The sequence below is a fragment of the Egretta garzetta genome, unplaced genomic scaffold (genome assembly GCF_000687185.1).
Source record: "Egretta garzetta isolate BGI_Z169 unplaced genomic scaffold, ASM68718v1 scaffold70, whole genome shotgun sequence".
Taxonomy (NCBI): Eukaryota; Metazoa; Chordata; class Aves; order Pelecaniformes; family Ardeidae; genus Egretta; species Egretta garzetta.
In genome coordinates, this window is record NW_009258539.1 from 4,832,011 (window position 1) to 4,854,807 (window position 22,797).

The following is a 22,797-nucleotide window of genomic DNA, read 5'->3' on the forward strand; positions in this document are numbered from 1 at the left end:
GTACCAGGCAGCTCTTTAAAGAATGTTCTTTTGGCAGAAACAGCCGTGCTAAAAATGAGGGAGAAAAATGAATTCAAAATGTAGAGCTGGCCTGCAGTTACGAAGTGATAAGAAAAGTTGGCTGTTCCACATGAGCTGCCAGTTGCATATTCTAGGTCCTTGCTATTCTCAGGCCCTCCTACAGTCATGGCCCTGACCAGTGTTTTGATACAGCACAAAGTGGCTGTTTATAGCTATTGACTGCTGAGGCCTGTGCTCCAAAATGCATTCTGTCAACAGAATGTAAGTGAACTTGGCATTTTAAAGCTCAGCTGCTGGAGACGCGTAGATTTCTTGGAATTGCCATGCAGCAGGACCGGTGTTGCAGTCCCCAGCTCAAACTGAAAATGTTGCACAGGAAGACATATCATGTGAAGGTCAGAGTTACCTGAGATCCTGAGGGTTTTGTGACATTATTCTTTCCTCATCAGGATAGTAAATATATCTTGCCCTGGCTTTGTTGCTTGTCAAAGACTAGACTTCTAACTTTCTAAATTTTTTTCAGTATGCTCTGTATGGAAAAAAAGTTGTTATTTGATGCAAAAGGCCTTCACGTGAAAGGAAAATATGGCTGTGTATATAGTACATGATATTGCCATAAAAGCAGCAATCAAAATCTGTGCTAACTATGGTGTTATACTGAGGATTTTTCTACTCTCTTGAGATGTGATATTTTCTATGATTTTGTAAGAAATCACACGTATTGTTTTCTATTGCTTCCATAGGAACTACAGGCGGAAATCGATGCTCATACTGACATCTTCCACACCCTGGATGAAAATGGGCAGAAAATCCTGAGATCCCTGGAAGGCTCTGAGGATGCAGCCCTATTGCAGAGACGTCTGGATAATATGAACCTCAGATGGAGTGAGCTTAGGAAGAAATCTCTAAATATTAGGTAGGATCAGAATGTAAGCAAAAATTGGTCTGTAAAGTGGACTGCTGCTTTCTGCCAGTAAAAGGGTTTAATTTTGTTTCTGATAGCAATATTCCTGTCCATTTTGAAATTATTTGTGCTATTTTGAAAGTTGGCTTAACTTTTTAATAATGATTAGGTTTTTTGGTGCGAAAATGATAGTAGGGGATTAGGATTTGAAGCGTATGATGAGGCTTTGTAATTACAGAAGGAGAGATTAGCATGTTTAAACAGTAACTGTACCCCCTCTAAATGTAGGCTTTTATGAGTCATGAAAGAAAGTTATTAAACAAACTATATTTATGATAAGCTTGATTTCTAAGGCTGCTATTTCCAGTGCAAAACTAAGAATAGACTTGAAAATGAGAAGACACGTTATTTAAGATTTTAGCTGTTGTCTGGAGTGAACAGAATTACCAAATAAAATCCAGGGGTAAAAGGAAATCCATAGGTAGTGTCACGAGAGGAAAAACTTCTTGAAAGGAAAACTATAATAAATGGTAATGCTGCAAATGATGAAGTGGAGGTACAGGCTTCAATGGGCTGAAGACTGCTTTTCAAAAGAAATTGCAAAATTCAAAAGGGAAGCTTCCCTTCAGAAATACAACTTTTACAATAGGCAACCCAGCTCCGTTGCTTTCGGTCTCGGGCATTTTTTCATTTGCTTGCTTGCTGAGTTGGTGGTAGTTCAGAGGGCAGCAAAAGGCAAAAGTGTTTTTCAAAGTAATGTATGAAATATTAGCTTTTTTCAACTCAGGCCCTGAGGGAGGTCAGTCTGTGTAATGACAAAAGCCATCCTCATAACATCAATCATTAAAAATAAATGAAGGATGTGAGGTTGAAAAGATTTTAGTAGCCAAAGAAAAAGAGAGACAAATTCCTCCTTTTTTTTTGGTTTTTTTTTCCTTAGGAGAAAGAGAAGAGGGATATAACCCTTCAAGGTGTCTCTGAGATTTTTGTCATCTTTTACCAATAAACTTGCCCCAAATGCAGTGACGTTTGAGATAAGAAAAAAAGTCGGTTGGCCAAATATCAGTAACTAAATACATGGAACTTTGTCTTTCAGTTTTTTTCAGTTTAAGGTATTGCTGCCATTAATTGAGTCAGAAATAGTTACCCTGGTTATATCACAGTGACTTCTGGCATTAAACATTCAAAGCAGCAGACCTCCTCTCTAAAATATTTGCTTTCAATAAAAAGTTCAAGGCATTCAACAACTTATTGATTAGGATAAGAAACAGTTCTTAATTTCTAATACATTCAATTTAAATGTTGCTGGCCGCCAGACTGAATGAACTCAGTCTGTCTGCTTGGAGCTATTTCTTTCCATCGCACACTATGGAATGAATTTCATCATAACTAGCAATGCTTATGCAAAAAAAAAGGGATAAGACTAGAAATATGAAATGTTCCCCAGGCAGCAGTCCCACAAGTCTTTATTTAGCATAAGTTTTAGACTGCTGATACAGAAGACTCATGCTGTCGCTCGGCTTTGGTGGGCATTATTTTCTAAATCCATTAGATAAAATATATGGTAGATATCAAGAGAAGCCAAGCTCATTTCCATTATTACCTTTCTTTCATTTTTATGTCAGTACAGTTTATCCTAACAAACACTTCCTTTCTTATAAAAAACTCATCATTTAGACCTTTTTTCCTATCATATGTTTTGTTTGCACATGCTTGAACACTGTTATAAATATACAAGTGCGTGCATATAGCGTACACCAGCATGCATATACAAAAATGTATATTCCTGAAGCTGAATGAAGGGCAGAACAAGATGGGTTCAGGGAAACCATTCACCAAACTGGGGAAGGTCAGAGCACAGCAGCAGTAACAAAGCCGCTTCGGGTCGCTCTTTTTGCACTGTTTCCCTGTAAGCAGGAAAAGCTTTTACCTGGGGAAGCAGAGAAATTAAGACCCTGGTGTTTACCTCCAGTTGCTGCCTTGTCTGGAGGAGGTAGAAGCTTGAATTTGCTGAGATAAGCATGGGAGACAGGAATTAACCTGACTCGGGAACTTGCTCCTTGACCACGTCCCCTCCAAAAGCTCTCTGGTCCTTGCTCTGGATGTTGCCTCTTGCAACTCCCCATTCAACATCCCCGCTTCTCTCCCCCCTTGCTGCTTTCAGGGGCATCCTGGGCCTTCCCCAGCCCTTGCTGCCTGCCGGGCTGGCCTCCCCCAGCAGCGCCTGCTCTGCAGCGGTTTTGCCCCATCGCACAGCTGCCCTGGGAGAGCAAAGATCAAAAGGCAGCATGGTCTATGTGAGTCCCTCCCACGTAGCATTTAAGTTTGAAAAAGGAGAACATTTTCCATCAGCTCACAAACCAGAGCAGCTGAGCTTTCTGTCAGCCTGTGGCTAATCTGTCCCTTTCCTTTCCCTTTCCTCACCACTCCAATTACCTGGTGTAAGAGGCTAGAAAATAGGCAGAATCCATAGAGCAGTTCAAAGAAATACAGCTTACCTTCAGCAATTCCTCATTTCCACATCCAAACTAAGTAATAGGGCCTGCAAAACACTGAGTCCATATTTATCACATTTCATTGTAGACCATTCTATATGAGTTATAGGAGTAGAATTTTCACTGTCAGAAAATGTGATTTTATTTGCAAACACTGAAAAAGAACAGAAATTTTATGTCAAAAAAGGTGGAAGTTAAACAGAAAATATATGAAATAAAAGAAAATCTGTCTTTATTTTCTAGTACATTTTATCACTTTACTGTTATGTAATACTGCTTTTGGTTTGAATTACTAAGAGGAATTCTTATGTTACCTAGAAGTGAATTAGGAATTTCTTTCCAACCATCAATTAAGAAATAGCATATTCATAAATCTGGAAAGACAAAATTTTAGTGTGTTTTATCTATGGTATAAACAAAATTGAAGGTTTGACCAGTCCAGTGATGTTTCAGTCACATATATTCTCTCTACAGAAAGCGATTGCTGAAAACTTGTAGCTCAAAACTTTATCCCAGTATTAAAAAGTGCATTTACACATATGCAGAGGAAATATTTAGATGATGTCCTTGTGGTGGAGACCTTGTTTGCACAAAGTAATATTCTGTCTTTTAATTTTTCAATTAGTTTCATTCACACCTTTGTTCAAATGGCACAGGCATTTGGGTAGTGTAAGGGGATTCTTTCGGCTTTAACAATTTCCTCATGACTTTTTTGGGAAGGATGGCATTGGTTCTCTTATCTCAGAGATGAGCAACCACATGAATCTTGTGTGAGTTTGAATGGTTTGTGTAGGGGTTTAGAGAAATGATTGCTCTTCTCTGAGCTGAAAACTACTCTTTACATTTTAGTTAATTAATCTCCTAGTAATCTTGAGTGATGACTAAGTTACTCTCATGCTAGTCTGGCATAATATTTCTGCACATTTAGTGAGACTGGCAATTCAACACAGCTATTACTCACTGCTGAAGAGGAAAAAAACCCCAAAAAAACCCCTGGAGATGGGAGAAGAATGGCTGTTTCAGGCCAGGACTGTGGAACCATATTTAAACCAGTGTTGCCAGAATCTAATTCAAAGTTACTGAAGCTATTTAAAAATCATTAAATTAATGAAACACTAGGATCTTTCTCAGTAAATAAGCTTGTAGAATTTGGTTTGTATTTTCACTGTGCCTGAATATATCTTATATTTAACACATGCTTTCAGATCCCATTTGGAAGCCAGTACAGACCAGTGGAAGCGTTTACATCTCTCTCTTCAGGAACTTTTGGCATGGTTACAATTGAAGGAGGATGAATTAAAACAGCAAGTACCCATTGGTGGAGATCTTCCCACTGTGCAGAAACAGAATGATATTCATAGGGTATGATTTTTTTTAAATGGTCTTTCAGTCAGTGCTTTTTGTTTTGCAGGTTAGTGCTACATGAAACATTTTAGAGACAATGAGAACTGAACTTCTTGCATGAGAGTACCACCTACAATTTTCAAATGCAGCTTAGAAAATCAGCATTTTGGAGAAGGGATTGTTTACTACCAGCTGCTTGGCTTTTTTGAAAAGCAACACAGCATTCTCATATCACCCACAGCTAGTTTTCATGGCCAGAATAAATACTAACCTAATATTATTTGAGGATTTAATAAATAGTTCTGAAAATTTTTCTAGATTAGGCATTTAAACTTCATGAAGTTTAAATTAAACCCTGTTTTGCTATTGATTTGGGGGAATGCTTGTGAAAAGAGTAGCTGATATCAGCCCTAATGCACAACTGTGTGCATCATGAAACTGTTGTGATAACTGGGTGTCTGTGGCTCATACTAGTTTCATCAGGGAATTGCTATGGAAAGGCAATAGCTGTTTTAGACTAAGCTTTGTAGTAAAAATCCAGCACTTGTATGGGAAGTTGTTTTTGTTTTCTAAATCCCACTGAATGAACAACCCCCAAAATAATACAGTATTGCTGAATAATTCTTCATACAAAGTTTCACACAGGTTTTTGTGGTAAAGATATGCTTTAAGTATGTTTCCTGCATTGAGCCAAGTTCACACCTGTCTGATGCTAACCTAATGTCTGCTTTCAGGTAAACAGCTTTTAATTTGCTATGCCCTTGCAGTCTATTCAGGTCTGAATGTGAAATCACAGTTCTAGTACCTCATTGGTGCTTTTTTAGCAGTGACATAAGGAAACCCATTAGGAAACTAGGGTCCTGCTAAAATAAAGCTGAAGAATTGCTGAATGAAGCAGTAAATGGGGAGAAACCGTTGTTCTGAGAAGGAATAGGAAACCATGTGAAAGGTGACTGAGATAGCACACCCAATTTCAGCAACTCCTATCTCTCAGGAACTCCATAAAATCCTGTGTAGCTCTTATGATAAGACTTCTGTTTCTTTTGTGTTAGTTTCTAATGAAAACTTTAATCTGGGAAACACCAGTTAATAACAGATGTCCATAAGAGAAACCAGACCTCAACCAGATGTCCATAAGAGAAACCAGACCTCAACCCACTAGGACAGATCCTGATTCAGTAGGAAGTTGGGAATACAGTGTCAGGGTTGGCTTTTTTACAGAGAATAGTACAAGACCAAGGGCAAGGAACCTTCCTGACATAAAGAAATTGCCCTCTCATGTTTAAAAGATAAATGTTTGTAGTGACTGGAATGAACCATTTAAGTATATATACTATCACATTTCTCCATTATACATTATTAAATTTCCTGGAATTTACTTGGAAATAGTATTTTAGCTCTCCTCTCCTTCATCCACATGTGTCTTTAGTTAAAACAATGACATTATGGGAGTTTTGTTCCTCCTGTTTGGTGACTAAGTGTGCTCCAGTGTGACATCTAAAAAGTGATTTAAAAAATCCCATATTTTCTACTGAATAGTTGAAATTGTCAGTCAGACAATTTGATACCATGAGAAGAGAATATTCCAAAACCAGTGATCATGCTCTCAGTGCATTGTGCTGCATATATGTAACTTTCAGTTTGTGAAACTTCCCACAAAAGGTATTGTTTCTGAAGTTCCTAAATCTTTGAATATATTGCTTAATAGAGAAATATGAAATGCTGCTCCATTCATCAGGTAGCTGTATTACAAATACTGCTCTAGTAGATTGTCCTACCTCGTGCTGAGAACAAATAGTGAGAAGATCAAGTTTAGAAAGAGAACATGACATAGCTTGCTACTTTAAGTTATTGAGAACCCTGAGTTTGTGAAAAGTCTGGAAATATCATATACAACCAGGCTTGGCTTTGGGCATAGGCAAACACGTACTTGTCTGCAGTAGCAGACCAATGGGACATAGTGGCAATATTCTCAAGAGCCTGTCTTTACCTAATGTCCAAGAAAGCCAAGAGAAAGATGAACAAAACTCATCTTTCTGTCAGTGCACAATGCTTTTCTAAGCTAATATAATGCTTTGCTGCAAGGGGAAGCTTGGGAGAGGTGATGTGTAGGATGTGTCTTTCTCACAAAACTTTACATGAGACTTCAAGCATTATCACAGAAACAGTGAGGCCAAAACATCCATGACTTTATGGAGCACCACCATCCCTTTTGAACTTTCCCTCTGTGAAAGTTAAGATATATGAAATGTCTGAGGTCTGTTCAAGGCAGCTGTCTGTAGCAACTTCCAAAAAGTAGTTATAAAGCCCATATTGAACATCAGGATGAAAGAAACAATATATATGTTGCTTTAACTCAGTATGACATTAACTCAAACCCTTTATCCAAAGAAAACTCTTGAGTGAAAGCAAGACTTAGAGAAGCATTTGTGTAGGATTGTTACAACAAACTTTTGTCATCTGAATAACTTTTGAGTATTTGAAAACATTACCTCTTCTCTTAGATCAAAGAACTAATTTTTTGACTTCTTATAAAATTTTAATATTGTATATTGTTCTAAAAGCTATTTGAAAATTTCCCAGAATTGATCATAAAGGTGACAAGACTTCGGTGATGGACTAAATGATCTCTGTCACTCACCAATCAATGAGGTGTTTAAAACTTTTTGGAATGAGAAGTATTGCATGAAAGTAAGGTGCCATGAACAGGTGCAAAGTGACTTTAAAAAATAGATCTCCTTCTCACTTCTTTTTTATTATCTTCACTGCCACATGCAGTTACATGCAGACACAAATCTTTGGTCATCCAGTTTAGAGGCAATGCTAGAACATTTTAGTTCTTTTTAGAAATACGGCTTCCTTCCTTTTCCCGTTCTGTAGCACTTCTGTAGTTTAATGTGAGGCTTTTCTAGTTGTTGATAATCTGTTTCTCTGTGGAAAAAAGAACAAAACATAATCCTTGAAATTAGATTACCCTGTCTGCTCTTCAAAGATCTCTTACAGAGAAGGAGGGAAAAACAATCAGTGAAGAACTCTGTCAACTTCAGTTTGGTTTTGACAAAAATCTATGTTTGCATTGGAGTTTTTCTACTTTGTTTTCTTTTCTCCTGGACACTATGGACTTTCTGTTACTCTTAAAGTTTCTTTTAGAGAAGCAGATATACAAAGGCTGTATCTGAATGAACAGCTTAGCTCATTTCTGAACATACGAAAAATGCTTTTGAAAAGGCTTGCACCACAAACCTAGAAGAATCTAGCTTAAAACTGAAGCACAGTACTGGAAAGCTTTTTTTTTTTTTTTCCAAGCGTTTTGGGCCCCTGCTTAAGAACAAAACTTAGCTCTCAGAGTGTTGGATGTGAAAGTAAAACAGTAGTTGAATTTTGGTCTTGAGAAAAAGTATCTGCTGACTGTTCATTTTATTTTCCCCAATGTCAGTTCTGGAAAACAGTTTTCAGTAAACAAGCTAAGTCTCTATCTGATCTGACCGATCTTTTAAATGACCCAAACTTCCAGCTTTGGTCTTCCTATAACAGTACAATGTCTTTCCTTCTGTGAAGAATTGTTTTTGCCAGGTAAAGCCAGATGTGAACCCAGGTAAGTTCTTCACAGGAAAAGAGAAAAAGCCTCAGCAGGGGAACATTATTTATAAGCAGTTTAACTGATTGCCATTGAGAAATGGCATGATGAATGCAAACGCAATTTTATGCCTGAATCCTTTTTCAAAAGCTGTGTTACAAGCTGATTTTTTTTTTTTTTTCCCCTTAAGGATGTAAGTTAAGGAAAAACAAACATATTTAACCTCTCTATCTTTTATAAGACCATCTGGAATACCTCAGACATTCATAGCAGAGATGAAAAGAAGTTGGTTCTTATCATTAGAATGCTTCTAGTTGCCAAGATTGGCTTTAAAAATTTTAAGAGTAGGATGCAGATGAAAATTTCAAATGCTTGAATCTATGCCAGAGGAGAGCTTGAATTCAGCCGAGGAAAGAGATATCCAATGCAGTGAAAATCACTCTTGCGTTAGAAATGTGAGGTGCTTTTTAGACAAGGCAAATCGGAATTTATGCCAAATACACCCACATAAATGCTATTTGTTTGAACTTATATATATAGTGGGTAATTTTGTGGGTTTTTGGCACCTACAGAAATTATGTCTATGCCAAAGTCTTAGAATGTGTGTGGGGGGGTGTTAGTCAATGATAAAAAATACTGCTGTTCATCAAAACATTATTTAATTATCTTACAGTTTTCTTTGCTTCAATAAGTGTCATAATAATGTTTTATTGAAATTGTATTAATAACTGCATATGTCATTGTTAATCTCAGTTAGGTAGCTTAGGCATCATGCAGATAGCCTGATTTTTCTTTCATTCTTTTAAGAGTTGCCACATCTTCTGTGTAGTAATTGTATTAAGAGCATAAATAATATTTATAAATATAGAAGTTAATAATTAACGGTTCCTTGGAAACCCCTTCACATGAAAACTATAGCAGCAGTGCTTAAGAAGGAGTACAATTCCTGCTTCAACACACTAACATTTTCTGCTGGCATAATTGATATCTACTTTTTAAAATTGAGGTAAAACCCCATTTTTAAAAATCATTCTGGTTGGGAAAAATCCTGAATTAATTTAATAGTATACTTTCTCTTTAAAATTCATTGAAACCAAAAAAATCTGTTTTTCTAATAACAGAGATTAATGTTAGTTTTGCTAATGCAACTCTCATTATATTTTCACCTGTCAGTTTAGACAATATGTGTTTCTCCATCTAAAGAGATTTAAGGACACCCATGAGGACATAGCAGAGTTTTGAGTTAAGCAGATCAATATATGCATTATTAAAATGGTGGACAGAATGCCATTACTGCTATAGTGTTGATGGCTAATAGAGATGCTTAAATAAAGTAGTTTACTTGGGTTTTTGTCAGGTCATATATTATGCATGTTCGATTTCCTCTACAGTCACCACAAAGTGTGGAACAAGTTAAGGAATTCAATGAAATTAGCCTGAAATCATTAGCTGTAAATTAGACACTCATTTAGGCTAACTCTGCTTTCAGTGATGGTCTGCTTATTATAAAGATGTATCTGTCAGGGCTCTAGATAGATAAATTCTTTTTCTCTTTTGAAAAAAAAAAAAGTCATGTATTGCTACTTATGATTTTTATTAGTAGTGTGTACACATTTCACAACAAAACTTTAATCAGAAAAGCTGGCTTTATCTTCATATAGTAAGAACATTTTTGGAATGGGGTTGTATGAAAAGAGCCTTTATTTTAATGTTCTGTGCTATTGCTTCAGTCTCATGTTTTTTTCATCCTCTCCTTTTTAAATTTCTTATGCTGAATCATATGTTAACTCACTCGGTAGAAGTCTGCAGATCAAAATTAGGGAAGGCAATGAGAATTGTAAATAAATCTTAACACCATACTGTGTACTATTTTAAAACTCAGGGTTAATGGACTAATAATCACATCCACCAGCTCCAACACTGACAATGGAAAAGTTGGAAAGGAAAACATTTAACACATTGTCTCACTCTTTTCCTTTAATAAAAGAAAAAGAGACTCTCTCTGTTTGTGACTAAATACAAATTATACAAAGTCAGAAAGTTCCCATTAGCATTTCTCTATTGTTTTGAGAAGATAGAGACAATGATTCCTGCTCACACACTTTATGGGATACAGTCTGCGTATCTGATTAGGTTGTCTTGTTCCGTTCCACAAAGGTCATGGAGGAATGTGGCTTTAACCCTCTTTTGGAAGTATAATGTTACTAGGTGTATTTGATTGGTATGGTTTTATGCAAAAGCAGTACAAACTGAAAGAAGGTATTTTGTGTCCTTCTCATTGTTAGTACGTGTACATAGCTAGGGCTGCCCTGACTACAGCAGCAGCACTCCAGACAGCAGTACTACTCATTCCCAAATGCATAGCTTAAAAGCATTTCTGGCTTTTAAATATCCCGTAAGTTGGTGTAGTTCTGTGTTCCCCTGGAATACCTGTGACTCCTTCCTGCTCTTGGTATGCGTGGACAGAAGTGACCTGTGTGCATGTGCCTCCTGTTTGATCGGTTTGGGGCATAGACATTTCTGAGAAATAATTTGTCTTCCGAGATGTTTATAAAGCATATTTCATCTCTTATACAATTATAATGTTTAAAACCCAGCATGACTGTTGATGTCGCTTTCAACACTGTCAGATGAGAGCAAAGCACACAGTCCATGAGGGATCATTCTGAGTAAAGCTGCCTGCTGGCTTACTTGAGCTGCGGGCCTGCTACACTCTAGTAGGACAGAACGATGTAAAGTGAGGTGAGCACAAAGGCTAGTTAAAGGAATAGATTTTCCTCATTTGGAGGCATGAAAAAGGCTTCTTATATTTCCTCTTTCCATTGCACTTCATGCAAGAGTCAAGCATGAATTATAAACATTTCTAAACCTGAAAATGCTATATTTCCTCTTTCCATTGCACTTCATGCATGAATTATAAACATTTCTAAACCTGAAAATGTCTAAGTCAAAGAGTTTTAACCCTGGAGTAACCTCACTCAGTTTTTATGCAGAGCAATGTCCAACACTCTTTTACTTCTTGATATACAGTACTCTTTATTTGTGAAAATCATTGCTGGTTCTTAAGGGTCAACATGATTGTTTAAAACATTTATCACAGATACTAATCAAACAATAGATTCCCTTACGATAGCAGATATACTCTGTGAAAGGATCCCAGTCCCACTGAAGTCCATGACACAAAATTAACATTTTTTACTTCTGTAATAAGTAAGATCTTTTCCTTTTGTTGTTTCCTTCAAGAAAGCACACTTTGCTAAAGGGTTTTCTTGATTCACAATTACAAACCTTATGTTCAGTTCTTGGCCACTTAATTAAAAGTTTATTTAAATATTTATAGTAGAATAATGTAGTCATTTCCTTAATTTTACTTTCCTGAAATATATTAAGAATTTTTTACCTGTGAGTGCTCATATTACAAACTGCAGGTGTGATTCTCATTACTAGTTCTGTTAGGTATTTCCTGTACAGGGCATTTAATACCAAATATAATTCAAACTGTAATGAACTTTGTAACATTGAATTTATAGTCTTTTATTAGTTGCATAGAACCCCTGATTTTGTTTAATAATTAATTTGTGAATTTAGTATGTAAGAAACCTGTATAATGCCTATGTTGTAAAAAGAATCTTCTAATCCCTAGAGTAAAATATCTGTTTTACTCTCATGGCATAATGCTGCCCTTTTTGCAGTATTGTGGTTTGTGTTACACTGCACTATAATTAGCTGCATATTTTACCTCTATGCTACTTGAAAACAGTATGCATTCAATATTGTTTCATAAATAGAAAAGAAAATGTTGAAATAAAACAGTGGTAAAGGCCATTTAGATAAGTTCAATACAACATGCAAAATACCGTAAACCCACAGGCCAGGTTTCATCTGCATTTTTGTGCAGTGAACATTTCAATTCAGATTAATGCAATCTTAAATTCTTTATAACAACAACAACAAAAAAAATACTGAGATATGTATACTTTCAGTAGCCTCCCAAAACTTCAGATGCCAACCTTGAGAATCTTACTCATGGTCATTTTAAAATCAGGGAATAGAAGAGAGATAGTAATAGAAGCTGTTGCTGGAGGAAGAAAAATGCAAATAGGACAGAGGGAGAAAAGGCAAGAAAGCAGACAGGTGCCAAAAAGCGTGACAGGAAAGGAAGACATGAAAGGGAGAATATACAGTTGATCTGAAAAGGAGCAGAATGTACCAGCAAGCAATGTTAAAGGTAAAGATATGGAAATTGATAAAAATACTGATTAGAGCAACTAGGAATTAACCATTTCGTAAGGACCACTTTCTGCCCTTTAATTTTTACTCATACATGCCTATATCTAGGCTAGATTGTATTTCTGAATTTTCACCTTGGTCTTGATTCTACATTTCAGAAATCTCAGTTCATGTAATTTTGGAAGAGAGGCATCTACACCACTAGTAGGAGAGAGTGTTATGATTTAATATATTGGAATTTTTTTTTGTAACTAATTGTTCCAGGTTAACATGACAATATCCATAGGTCCTTTTTTTTTTCCTTCTGATATAACAGTTGCCAGCAGCAGTAGCAAAGTGGTACCTGTGAGACATAGTGGATTTTCCTTTGCATTCTGGTAAATGTTGCTTTCAAGAGCCATTAGCTAAGCTGCTGTGGTCCAATACAGAGCCAGCTGAAGCTTTGGCACTTGCAGCTCAGTTTTGGAGTTGACCCTGATATTAATCTACAAAAGGGATCCCTCTCACAGTGAAAATTTGATCAGCAACCTTGGGTACTTCACAGCATGCTGGCAGTATATTTGTTGCTTTGAATAAAATGTGATTTCAGGTTAAGCAAAAGCTGAGTATCACTTTTACATTTTTTGTTGTAGCTACTTGTAATACACACATGGAAGGTGTTCATAGAAATTTTGTTCTTAAATTGACAAAATCAAGGGCTAGCGCTCAATATTTATTATATATTCACTTACAATAATTTTGTTTCATCTCTCAGACTTTCAAGAGGGAGCTGAAAACAAAAGAACCTGTTATCAGGAGTGCGCTTGAGACTGTGCGAATCTTCTTAGCAGAGCAGCCTGTGGAGGGAGTGGAGAAACTCTACCCAGAACCAAGAGGTAATTGAAGAAAGAGCAGGGTAATAACACATTTCTGGAAAGAGCAGTGATGATCAGCGGTGATTAAATAAATTCTGCCAGCCACTGTGAAAGCATTCCTTTTACACTCCAAGCTGAATGTCAGTATTCAGAAACTAAGCTAAAAATATAGATGAAAGAAACCCTTAGCGATCCTTCTGAACACTGTGGCACTAAATAGACATGCATATTTATAAGCAGATTTTGAAACTGGCTTTGAACCTTCAGGACCTATCTATAACTGTAGGCCCATCTGAAGTCTGAAAGCTGCAATTTAACCTAAAATTCAACTTGTAGTGTCAGTACTACAGAAGCTCCCAAATCTACTCAGTTGCAGCAAAAGAGTCACCATGATTAATATTGATGTATGAGCAGAACTGTTTTGCTGAATCAGGACACAGTTGATAAACTTTTAGCTACACCTTGCATATTTAAAAATGCCTTTATATACTTAAATGCATATTTTGGCGATCTGTATGGTGGCAAGTTTTAAGTTTATTAAGAGATTTTCAAATGAGAATACATTAACAAAATAAATTTCACAGGTGTCTTTGGTTATGAATTGTTTCTTACTGAACTTTGAACTTAACCAGATGGCAATTATTTTTCTTCTAAGGCAGAATATATCTTAAAAGCCTCTTGACTTTCACCTTTAGAGCTGTCACCCGAGGAAAGGGCCCACAATGTCACTAAACTTCTCCAAAGGCAAGCAGATGAGGTCAGAACTGAGTGGGATAAGCTGAATCTACAGTCCGCTGATTGGCAAAAGAAGATAGATGATGCTCTCGAAAGACTGCAGGGCCTTCAAGAGGCAATGGATGAACTAGACCTGAAACTACGCCAGGCTGAAGTGTTCAAGGGATCCTGGCAGCCAGTGGGGGATCTGCTCATTGACTCTCTGCAGGATCACTTAGAAAAAGTCAAGGTATGTGTCCGTATACCAGTATTTCTGAGTATAAAATAACTAGCTTGTTCATTGCATGAATCCCCAAAACAGGAATTATCTTTTAAAATGGGAAATTGATAGCTTTGTATCATAGCGATTTATATTTAAAAAAATAGAAAAAAAAAGGAAAGCGCACATAAAGTTTTTTAATTTCTGCAAATAAAATGGAATGGAACTAACATTGAGAATGTATATTGCTAGTGTGTAAAAAGCACTGCAGGAATGTGTAAATATCCTCAGCATGCTCACTGTTAACTCAGGAGATGCAGAGTTAACAGTAAAGAAAGCAAAACAGACTGCATAAGAGAATATATGATAAAAGTGTAGTAAATGAATTCTGTTCTTTATTATCCTTTTTAAAGTATGGTGAGTACATAATTGTGTCTATACTTCTGGAATAGAATTTAAATAATTTAAAGTATATGGTTTTGTTGTTGTTTTATCATGATGGTGGTATTTGCTATCTGTCTTATTTGATAACTACGCCTGATAACATAAGATAGTTTAAAAAAAAAAAAACAACAAACCATCCTGGAAAAATTGTCGTTATTTTCTATAACTTAATGCTTATCTGCTTTCAAGGGTTGTTTCATAAAATCATTGCTTATTGAGAAACTCATGGGGACTGGTCCTCTTTCAGCATGACTGCCATGGCAAGACTTTATAAATACTAAAGGATTCCTTCAGCTAGAACACAACAGAGGCAGCTGCCATTTTGATAAGAACAAAGTGCCTCTGTTCCATTCACTTAAATGGGAAACATCAGTCATTTTGAAAGAGACCTGAACTGACCGTTATTTTCTCTAGTAGAACATTAGGATCTAAGAAAGAGGAAATAGAATGACTAATGACAAGAAAAAATGCCTTTAAAAATCAGATGTAGTTTAAAAAAAAAAAAAAGTCCATGAGTTTTAATCTCACAGAAAGTTTAATGGGTGTCCTGTACAAATATTATGCAAGACAAATTAAATACTTGGTAGCTGATGAACAGTTAGCTGCAAAACTTTTAAATCTTCATTTAAATTCATAAATGAATAGATCTATTCATAAATTCTCAAATTTTTTTTTGTGATTTTGAAGAAGATATTCTGAACAGACACATTGAATCCCTTAATTCCAAAGATGTGACCATAACTGTTGACTCCATAATTACAGTGCTGAATCCTGTTACAGTTAAAAAAAGAAAAAAAAATCAATCTGTCCTAGAAGACATGATGAAATTTTAATAACAGCCATATAACAAAATAAAAATCTTAATGCTTATGAAAATCCAGAAGTACTATCAGTTGGCAGATATTTGTTTATTCCTTCTGAAGTCTTAATATTAGGACCAGACAGAAACCAAGATTTCTGTTTCAAGATCTAAAATTAGATGCTACCAACTACCCCCTAATTGTTTTCCCATTTGTACCATTTTTATGTAAAATATTTATGAATGCAGGCTATTGTAAGACCATACCGTAAGATTATCAGCTAAATGGGAAATGAAAAACCACACAGAATCTATTCATATCCTTATAAGCTATAACCTTTCATTTCATATATGGCAATTATAGTCTGCTAGATACATACACATGGTGATATTCTGCTTTCAGCACCTTCTAAGTGATCATAATTAGCTCAGGTAATATAAGAACACAATGGGCCAAAAGCTGAATAATATTAACTGTGTGAGTGGTACAATAATTTTCCCCAAATGTACTGTCTAGATTGTATGTATTGGTCTAACAAAATGTAATTCCAACATTGATACTGAAGACAAATACACGTAGTAACTAGGCAATGTAATCATGTTTGTGAAACTAATAATTGCTAAGAAAGCTACAATTGTGTCTGCAATTTGAAGGCTTATGTAAAACTGTATGGTTCTAGGTTTGGTAGGTTTTACCTCAGTTATTCATATTTATGACATTCATTATTTTTTCTTTAGAAAAGTTGTAAATCAAGACCAATAATTTATGTAACCCCAAAATAGAGCATGTAAATCCTTAAAAAGTTTCAAGTTTGTATTTGCTACATGTGAGCTGGCTAGACTATAGAAACTTTGATCTTGATCCGTTATATCCTTAGCATACCTACCTAAGCTGTACAAATATTTAAAATATATTCACAACCCTAGCCATAATTGCTGGGTTTAATTTTCAAAAACCTAAAAGAGAGGGTTTAATGTAAATATGTATTGTCTATGACAGGAGCAATAAGACATGATTTAAACCCATTTTTATGTTGAACATATTTGTTGGATAGTAAGTTCATTTCTGATTTACTCCCTGTCTTGATAAGTTTAGATGTCACCATTATTACTATCTCAGTAATAATGATCAAATTTAGTCAGTCACATCCCTCCCTTATTTTGTTTAAATTAAACCCAAACAGTCGGGAAGCTATTTTTTGTGTGTTTTACTTCCACAGCTATCAAAGATGAAGAGATTATATTTTTGCTACTTTTGGACAAGAAATTAAAGCAAATTTAGGCCTTTCTACAAAATGTAATGCATATTTATTTTCTTCAGAAGACTTATACAACTACATCAAATAAACTTTCAATAGCAGTATTACAATCATAGTTACTTGTAAACAAAATTGCTGCTTTGAGAGGAAATTAGTTGCTAAAAGAATTGCTAGCCTGCTGCCTGAAAGTCTTAATAAGATTAAGAAAGCCAATATGGGAACATTTATGGAAAAGTGTATGTAGAATTGACCCAAAGCATTAGCCAGGTGAGCAGCAGTGTCTACTTTGCATGTGCGACAGAAATGAAGAACATCATTCCTAGTCTAATGTGGAGGGAAGACTGAAGGGGCAAGAGAGATCTCTGGTAGAGGGACATGTGGAGGGAAGGGGAAGAAAGCTCCAACCCGCTCAGCGCTGAACCGATTCCTCCTACATCCTAGTTACCTCTTCCAGTTTGCAGGCCCAGTCCTAAGCTCCAAAAGTGCAGTACTCCCCCAAAGTGCTGTATGCTTATAAGAATCGAAAATGAGTTAAAAGCTGTTGTGTAATTCCTAATGCGCAATTTTAAAACTTACCTTATAATATTTGAGGCTGGGAGAATCACTCAGACATTTGACTCAACTCTGCAGATCTTTAGATGCCTTTGATGTCTGTTATTTGGCTTGTATAAGCTGGTTTAACACATACCTGGTTACTACTGTTTTTTTCTTGCTCCTCTTAGTAATTTGTTCAGTTAAAGATTAAATACTTTTCCTTTGCAAACATTCCAATTAAAAGGTAAATTTGCTGAAGAAGGCACAAGTTGTATAGCCTTCAGTTAAAAGTTATTAATAAACAATAAGGTTATCAATGTTATCAAATTAATATACATCTCTCATCCTTGCTCTGTTTTTTATGATGTGTATCACAATGACTGATGATATTACAGTCTGAGGGAGAGTAGCTATTACTGTCTGTACATCTAAGCACCCCAAGCACCTTCTGAACAGATCTTTGAAATATTGGTTACATGTGATTGCTTTTCTTGCAAACCCTTCTCCTAATTGGGATCACAGTAGCCTTCCCAAACCTAAGCTGATTAATAACTTCCTAGGGAATGAGTTTACCCAGTGCCATTTGTCACTGTTCTCTTTAGTTATAGTTGCTGGAGCTTTAAGGTCGTGGTGTAACATTGAACTCACACAAAATAACTGATCCTTGATCAGTATTAATGGATTATTACAGATCCTTGATCTGTATTAATGCACCAATTCGTATTCATCTCTGATTCTGAGGATAATAAATAAATAGTTTTATGTGCCTACCCCAAGGAATGCAAGCTAGTCTACAGATGATCTATAATCAAAATATTCTTCAGACTCCTCTGCTGTCCTCTGTTATTCTCCCTTTTTTCTTCTCTCATGTGAGTGATCTTATCTGCAGGCTAAAATATAACTTACTTTCTTAATAACACACATTCTTTCTCTCTCTTCCAAGCATATCTTTCTGTCCATTAAAATCCAAACCATCATTTAACTGTCTTAAATTCAGTCCAAGCCCAAATGAATCTATTAAATGTCTTCTAATATCCATTGGCAGATCGTTGTGATTGTAGCTCAGGTCGTATTTTAGACATGACCTGGGTTTTCCACTTCTCTCTGCAGCAAATTCAACAGATGCTCTCTTGCAATCACTAACAAAATTTATCCTTTTCATCAGAATGCCTGGAACACTTAGGGTCACATGAGACCACCACTCAGTTTTTATATTAAGCTTTTACTGGTATGCAATTGATACGCAATCACACCTGCCTCATCCTTTTGATATCTTATTCAAAGACACATTCCAGGAATTGGCAATAGAACTACCTTGCCTCTCTTTCTTCTGAAAAGACTTTCCTTTGCTCCATACCAACCAGAACCTTCATAATGGTTATGCTGCTGGTGTGCGAAAATCATTACATGTCATGCTGACCCCTTCTCACTGTTTTGTTGTCTGTCTGTAGACATCTGCTGAGAAATACTAATAGAAATTAGTACCCTTAGGAAGTTCTAGATTTTGATGCTTTTACACTCTAAAAAAATTCTTTTTTTCATTAGAAGCCACTATTTTGGGATGTTGTGCACAGAATTTTGTGACTGAGAAGGAAATTTTAATGGTGTGGTTTATCTGTTACTAAAGGTAGTTCAGCTATTCCAACATACTTAGGAGAACACAATGCAAAGCACTTCCATATGCCAGTGACACTCTACCATATCACTGGTGGCATATAAATACTTCAGTTTTCTGTCATACACACAACACTGTAAGTGAACAGCAGAGCCTCTAGGCTCCATGGGGGATATAACGCCTGATAATTTTTTTTTAACCACTGTAAAATAAAATAAAATAAAAAAATCAAGAACAGGCAGCAGTGTCTGTGGTTTCTGTAGTTCAAAATAGAAGCACATATCTCAAAACTACCTGCCAAATAAAAGCAGAATTGTGTTGTCCTATTTTCAATTAACTTCATTCTGCTATATAATGATTTTTTCTCCTTCACTGTCACATAAAGAAGACACCTTGGCTCAATATGATGATTGTTAACTGTAAAAAGCAGAACAGAATTTAGTGACATAAGTCTTGTATTTTCCTGTGAGTGGTTTTCACGGAAATCTTAATCTTACTTCTGAAGAACTGATTGTTGTTCTTGTAGATTCACTTATAAAGCAGTTACATGCGAAGACTATGAACTTTGTGTGTAGATTATGGATTTTAAGATATTTAATGTAACGAGTGTATTCACAAAGGCTGTAAGTCTTCTCTTAAACTCTTTTGTCACAGCCTATTTACAATTTTAATGCAATTTCTACTAATTTCCTACCAAACTGTGAAACAAAAAGCAATAAGAAATTCACACGAGCGCTTTATAAGTAACCCTTTTTTTCTGAGATGTCAGGCCTGAATTACATGCTGTTTATTTCAGACTTTTCAGCATAATTGACAGTTGTAGCCAATTGTATGTCACTGACAAATGTTCACTGGGAAGTGTCAACCTGAAACTTCTTTCTAATTTGTAAACTGAACAGAGTTTGCAATTATGCATAGATCAGAAATGAACTGATCTGCTCATCTACTCCAAAATTACTTTCTATGTGCACTCAATCCTTTTGTCCCTAGTCATCTCTTCTCTAAATGAGACAAAAAATAAGACAACCCCTTAAGATAATTAGCTAAATTTCAGTTGTGTTCATATGTGACCATAGAAAGAAAAGAAATAGATTTGGCAAGGTTAAAATACCATATTATTACACACACTAATACTAAATCAGCAACCTCAATTACCAGACAATGAATGAGCATAGGCAGTTCATTTAAAGTAAAAAAAAAAAAAAAAAAAAGCCTTCTATATTCTTCTGTACTGCTTTGTGGTACTGTTCAGCTACTGCTGTGCTGAAAAGAGGTATTTCAGAAAAGTGGGCTCTTACAGTGCTATTATGAGGGAACTGTGCTGACAGCTGCCTACAATGGAGATTCTGAGAGGAAAGCTAGTTGTTGAATTTCTAATTTGTGTTCTCATTCATAGAAAAAAAAATCTTCCAAAATTACTTGAAATGCTTAGATAATTGAAAATTTTCTATCCTTCTTGAAGGAAGAATGATTTCTGTAAGGAATTAGTAGGGGTCACATATAGGAAAATTAATGAATGACAACTAAACACAAGACAATAGTCCACATTCTTTCCCTCCTAGTGATGGAGTTGTATACTGGACATGAAGAGATCAGTTTTAAATAGATCCATAGAAACTATGCAAAAAATAAATACCTGGAAGATGTATTGAATAACCAGAATTTCCAACCAGCTAGATATCAGTAGCAGTACTAAATCAGCTATCTACATTACGCAGTTGGTGGTACAGCCTGGTATATTGTTTTTACCTGGTTTTAAAGGTAGTTTTACATAACAGAGAATTTAATAGGGTTGTTTGGTTGTCACTACTGGAGGCAAGTTTAATTTTCTAAGGTTTGTTTTAAATATGAAATTGAATTAAAAACCATGGAATGCTTCATCACATAGTTGTACCAGCTCAAGTTAGTTCTGCTATGCTTCTTAGCTTGTAGGAGATGAAAGTTACTCAGTCGTGTCCTGTGGTCTCTTAATCTTATTTTAACAGTTTATGAATCAATTTATTTTCTCACATGAAAAGAAATATTCACAAGTGGTTATTTAATATGTAATAGTCATGTATATGCAACTGATACAAATTAAATCTAAAAGTCTCATCTGCCTTATGGTGTTGCTATGTAATCAGTCACATAAGATTGGAGAGCTTGTTATGGCAATGAGTATGGTAATAGCCCATATCTAAGCCCATTTTAAATACCTGAAGCAAACCATCATTCCTTCTGCTGACTCCTTTTGCAATAAGCTGTACATTTCTGATCTCATACGTAGATGCTACCACTTTAATGATGGTGAATATTTTATGGAGACTAGATTACATAGGGGGTTTTGTCTGTATCAAGCTACCTATTTTAAGGGCGAGTGCAAAATCTTTTTTACGTAGGAATAATAAGAAAATTATGAGCAGGCAGAGAAGAGAAATCTTAGAGTAGCCTTTTAGAATTGAGACTGCCCTTGACTGTACTATTTACTGGGAAAAGGTAGCATAACTGAGATACAGAAACATTAATGTTGCTCTGCTAACAAAGAAAAAAACACTGAGTATTCTTTAATTAACTTTTTTGGGAATCACAACAACTAGTGTGGGAAACTTTTTGTAGACAAAAGAACCAGCACCTCTGGGAAGAGCTGCACCAGATTTCACCTGATTTGCGCCAGATTTGTGTTAATTGTATTAACATAATTATTAACAGAACAGATTAACTATTTTCTCTTTGATTAAGGACTTTTGTGTTAAATAATATTGTTAACTTTTCCCTGACAATAAAAGCAGAAAAATTCCTGAACTCTAAAGAAGAAAAAAGTGATGAGTAAAAAGCGGAAATCTTTTCTACCTCCAACCCAGTTTGGTAGAGCATGCTATTATTAGTTCAACGGATTTCATTTAGAGCCAAATTTTTTCTTGTATGAACTCACCCTGCTGTCTTCAGTGGGAACGCAACATGCACATCTGCAGGCAGAATTTGACTTTTTAAGTATTGGTAATCTCTGATCTTGGTTTCTGATAGCCTGCTGGGAGACCTGACTAATACATGTATAGAGACTTGTCTGTCATTTTATGCCTCTGAAGTTCAGAATTGAGGTCAGACCAGAACATTTTCGAGAGATTGCTCTTTATCAGTTTATCAGAAATAGAAATGGGACTTGAGCTTTTAGAAGGAGAATTAAACGTTAATGTTTAAGTACCTAAGTGGCATGGTTATTGCAAGGACTCTAGCATTTAACATGGCTTTTTGTTTTGTTTTAAGTTTGCCATATAAACACAGCACATACAGATATTAGTCTGATGATCAAGTATTAACATTCCCAGGCATGACATTAAATCAAAGATGCTTTTGAACTTACCAAGCTCGTATGCTGGTACACGGTAATTATTTAGGGACTGCTTGAAGCAGGGAGTGCAATGAATGCTAAGATTGCCTGGAATGTTTATCAGTGACCCATTGCGCTATACTTTTCTCATTTTAATCTTTATATATTTAAAGCCTAACAGAATTTTATTTCATTTTTTTGTCCAAGGTTAACACACAATAAAACCTTATAATTGCTACTTAGCACTTTTATAGTGCTACTCATGTTCCAGATAGTATGAGTTAATCTTCTCGAGCTTCTTTCTGAGACTGCAATAGAAGTAGTATTATCCCCAATTTACAAATAGGGCAATTGAATCAGTGAAACTAATTTGTCCAGACAGCAATGTCACTCAAATTACTTTTATTCTCTTTAGCTTTTACCTGCAAATTGTTTTATTTTAGTTGGGTTTGATTTATCCAGAGGATTAAGAATGACAAT

The 22,797-nt window shown here is 35.6% G+C and overlaps 1 protein-coding gene across 1 annotated transcript in view; it reads left to right on the forward strand.

The window, feature by feature from the left end:
• The window catches only part of DMD (dystrophin), a 1,215,125-nt gene that overhangs the window by 1,009,519 nt on the left and 182,809 nt on the right, over positions 1-22,797 (forward strand). The window contains 4 exon segments of the mRNA XM_035901725.1: positions 765-937; positions 4,626-4,782; positions 13,326-13,446; positions 14,121-14,389. Of these exon segments, the coding sequence (XP_035757618.1) occupies positions 765-937; positions 4,626-4,782; positions 13,326-13,446; positions 14,121-14,389 (720 nt within the window).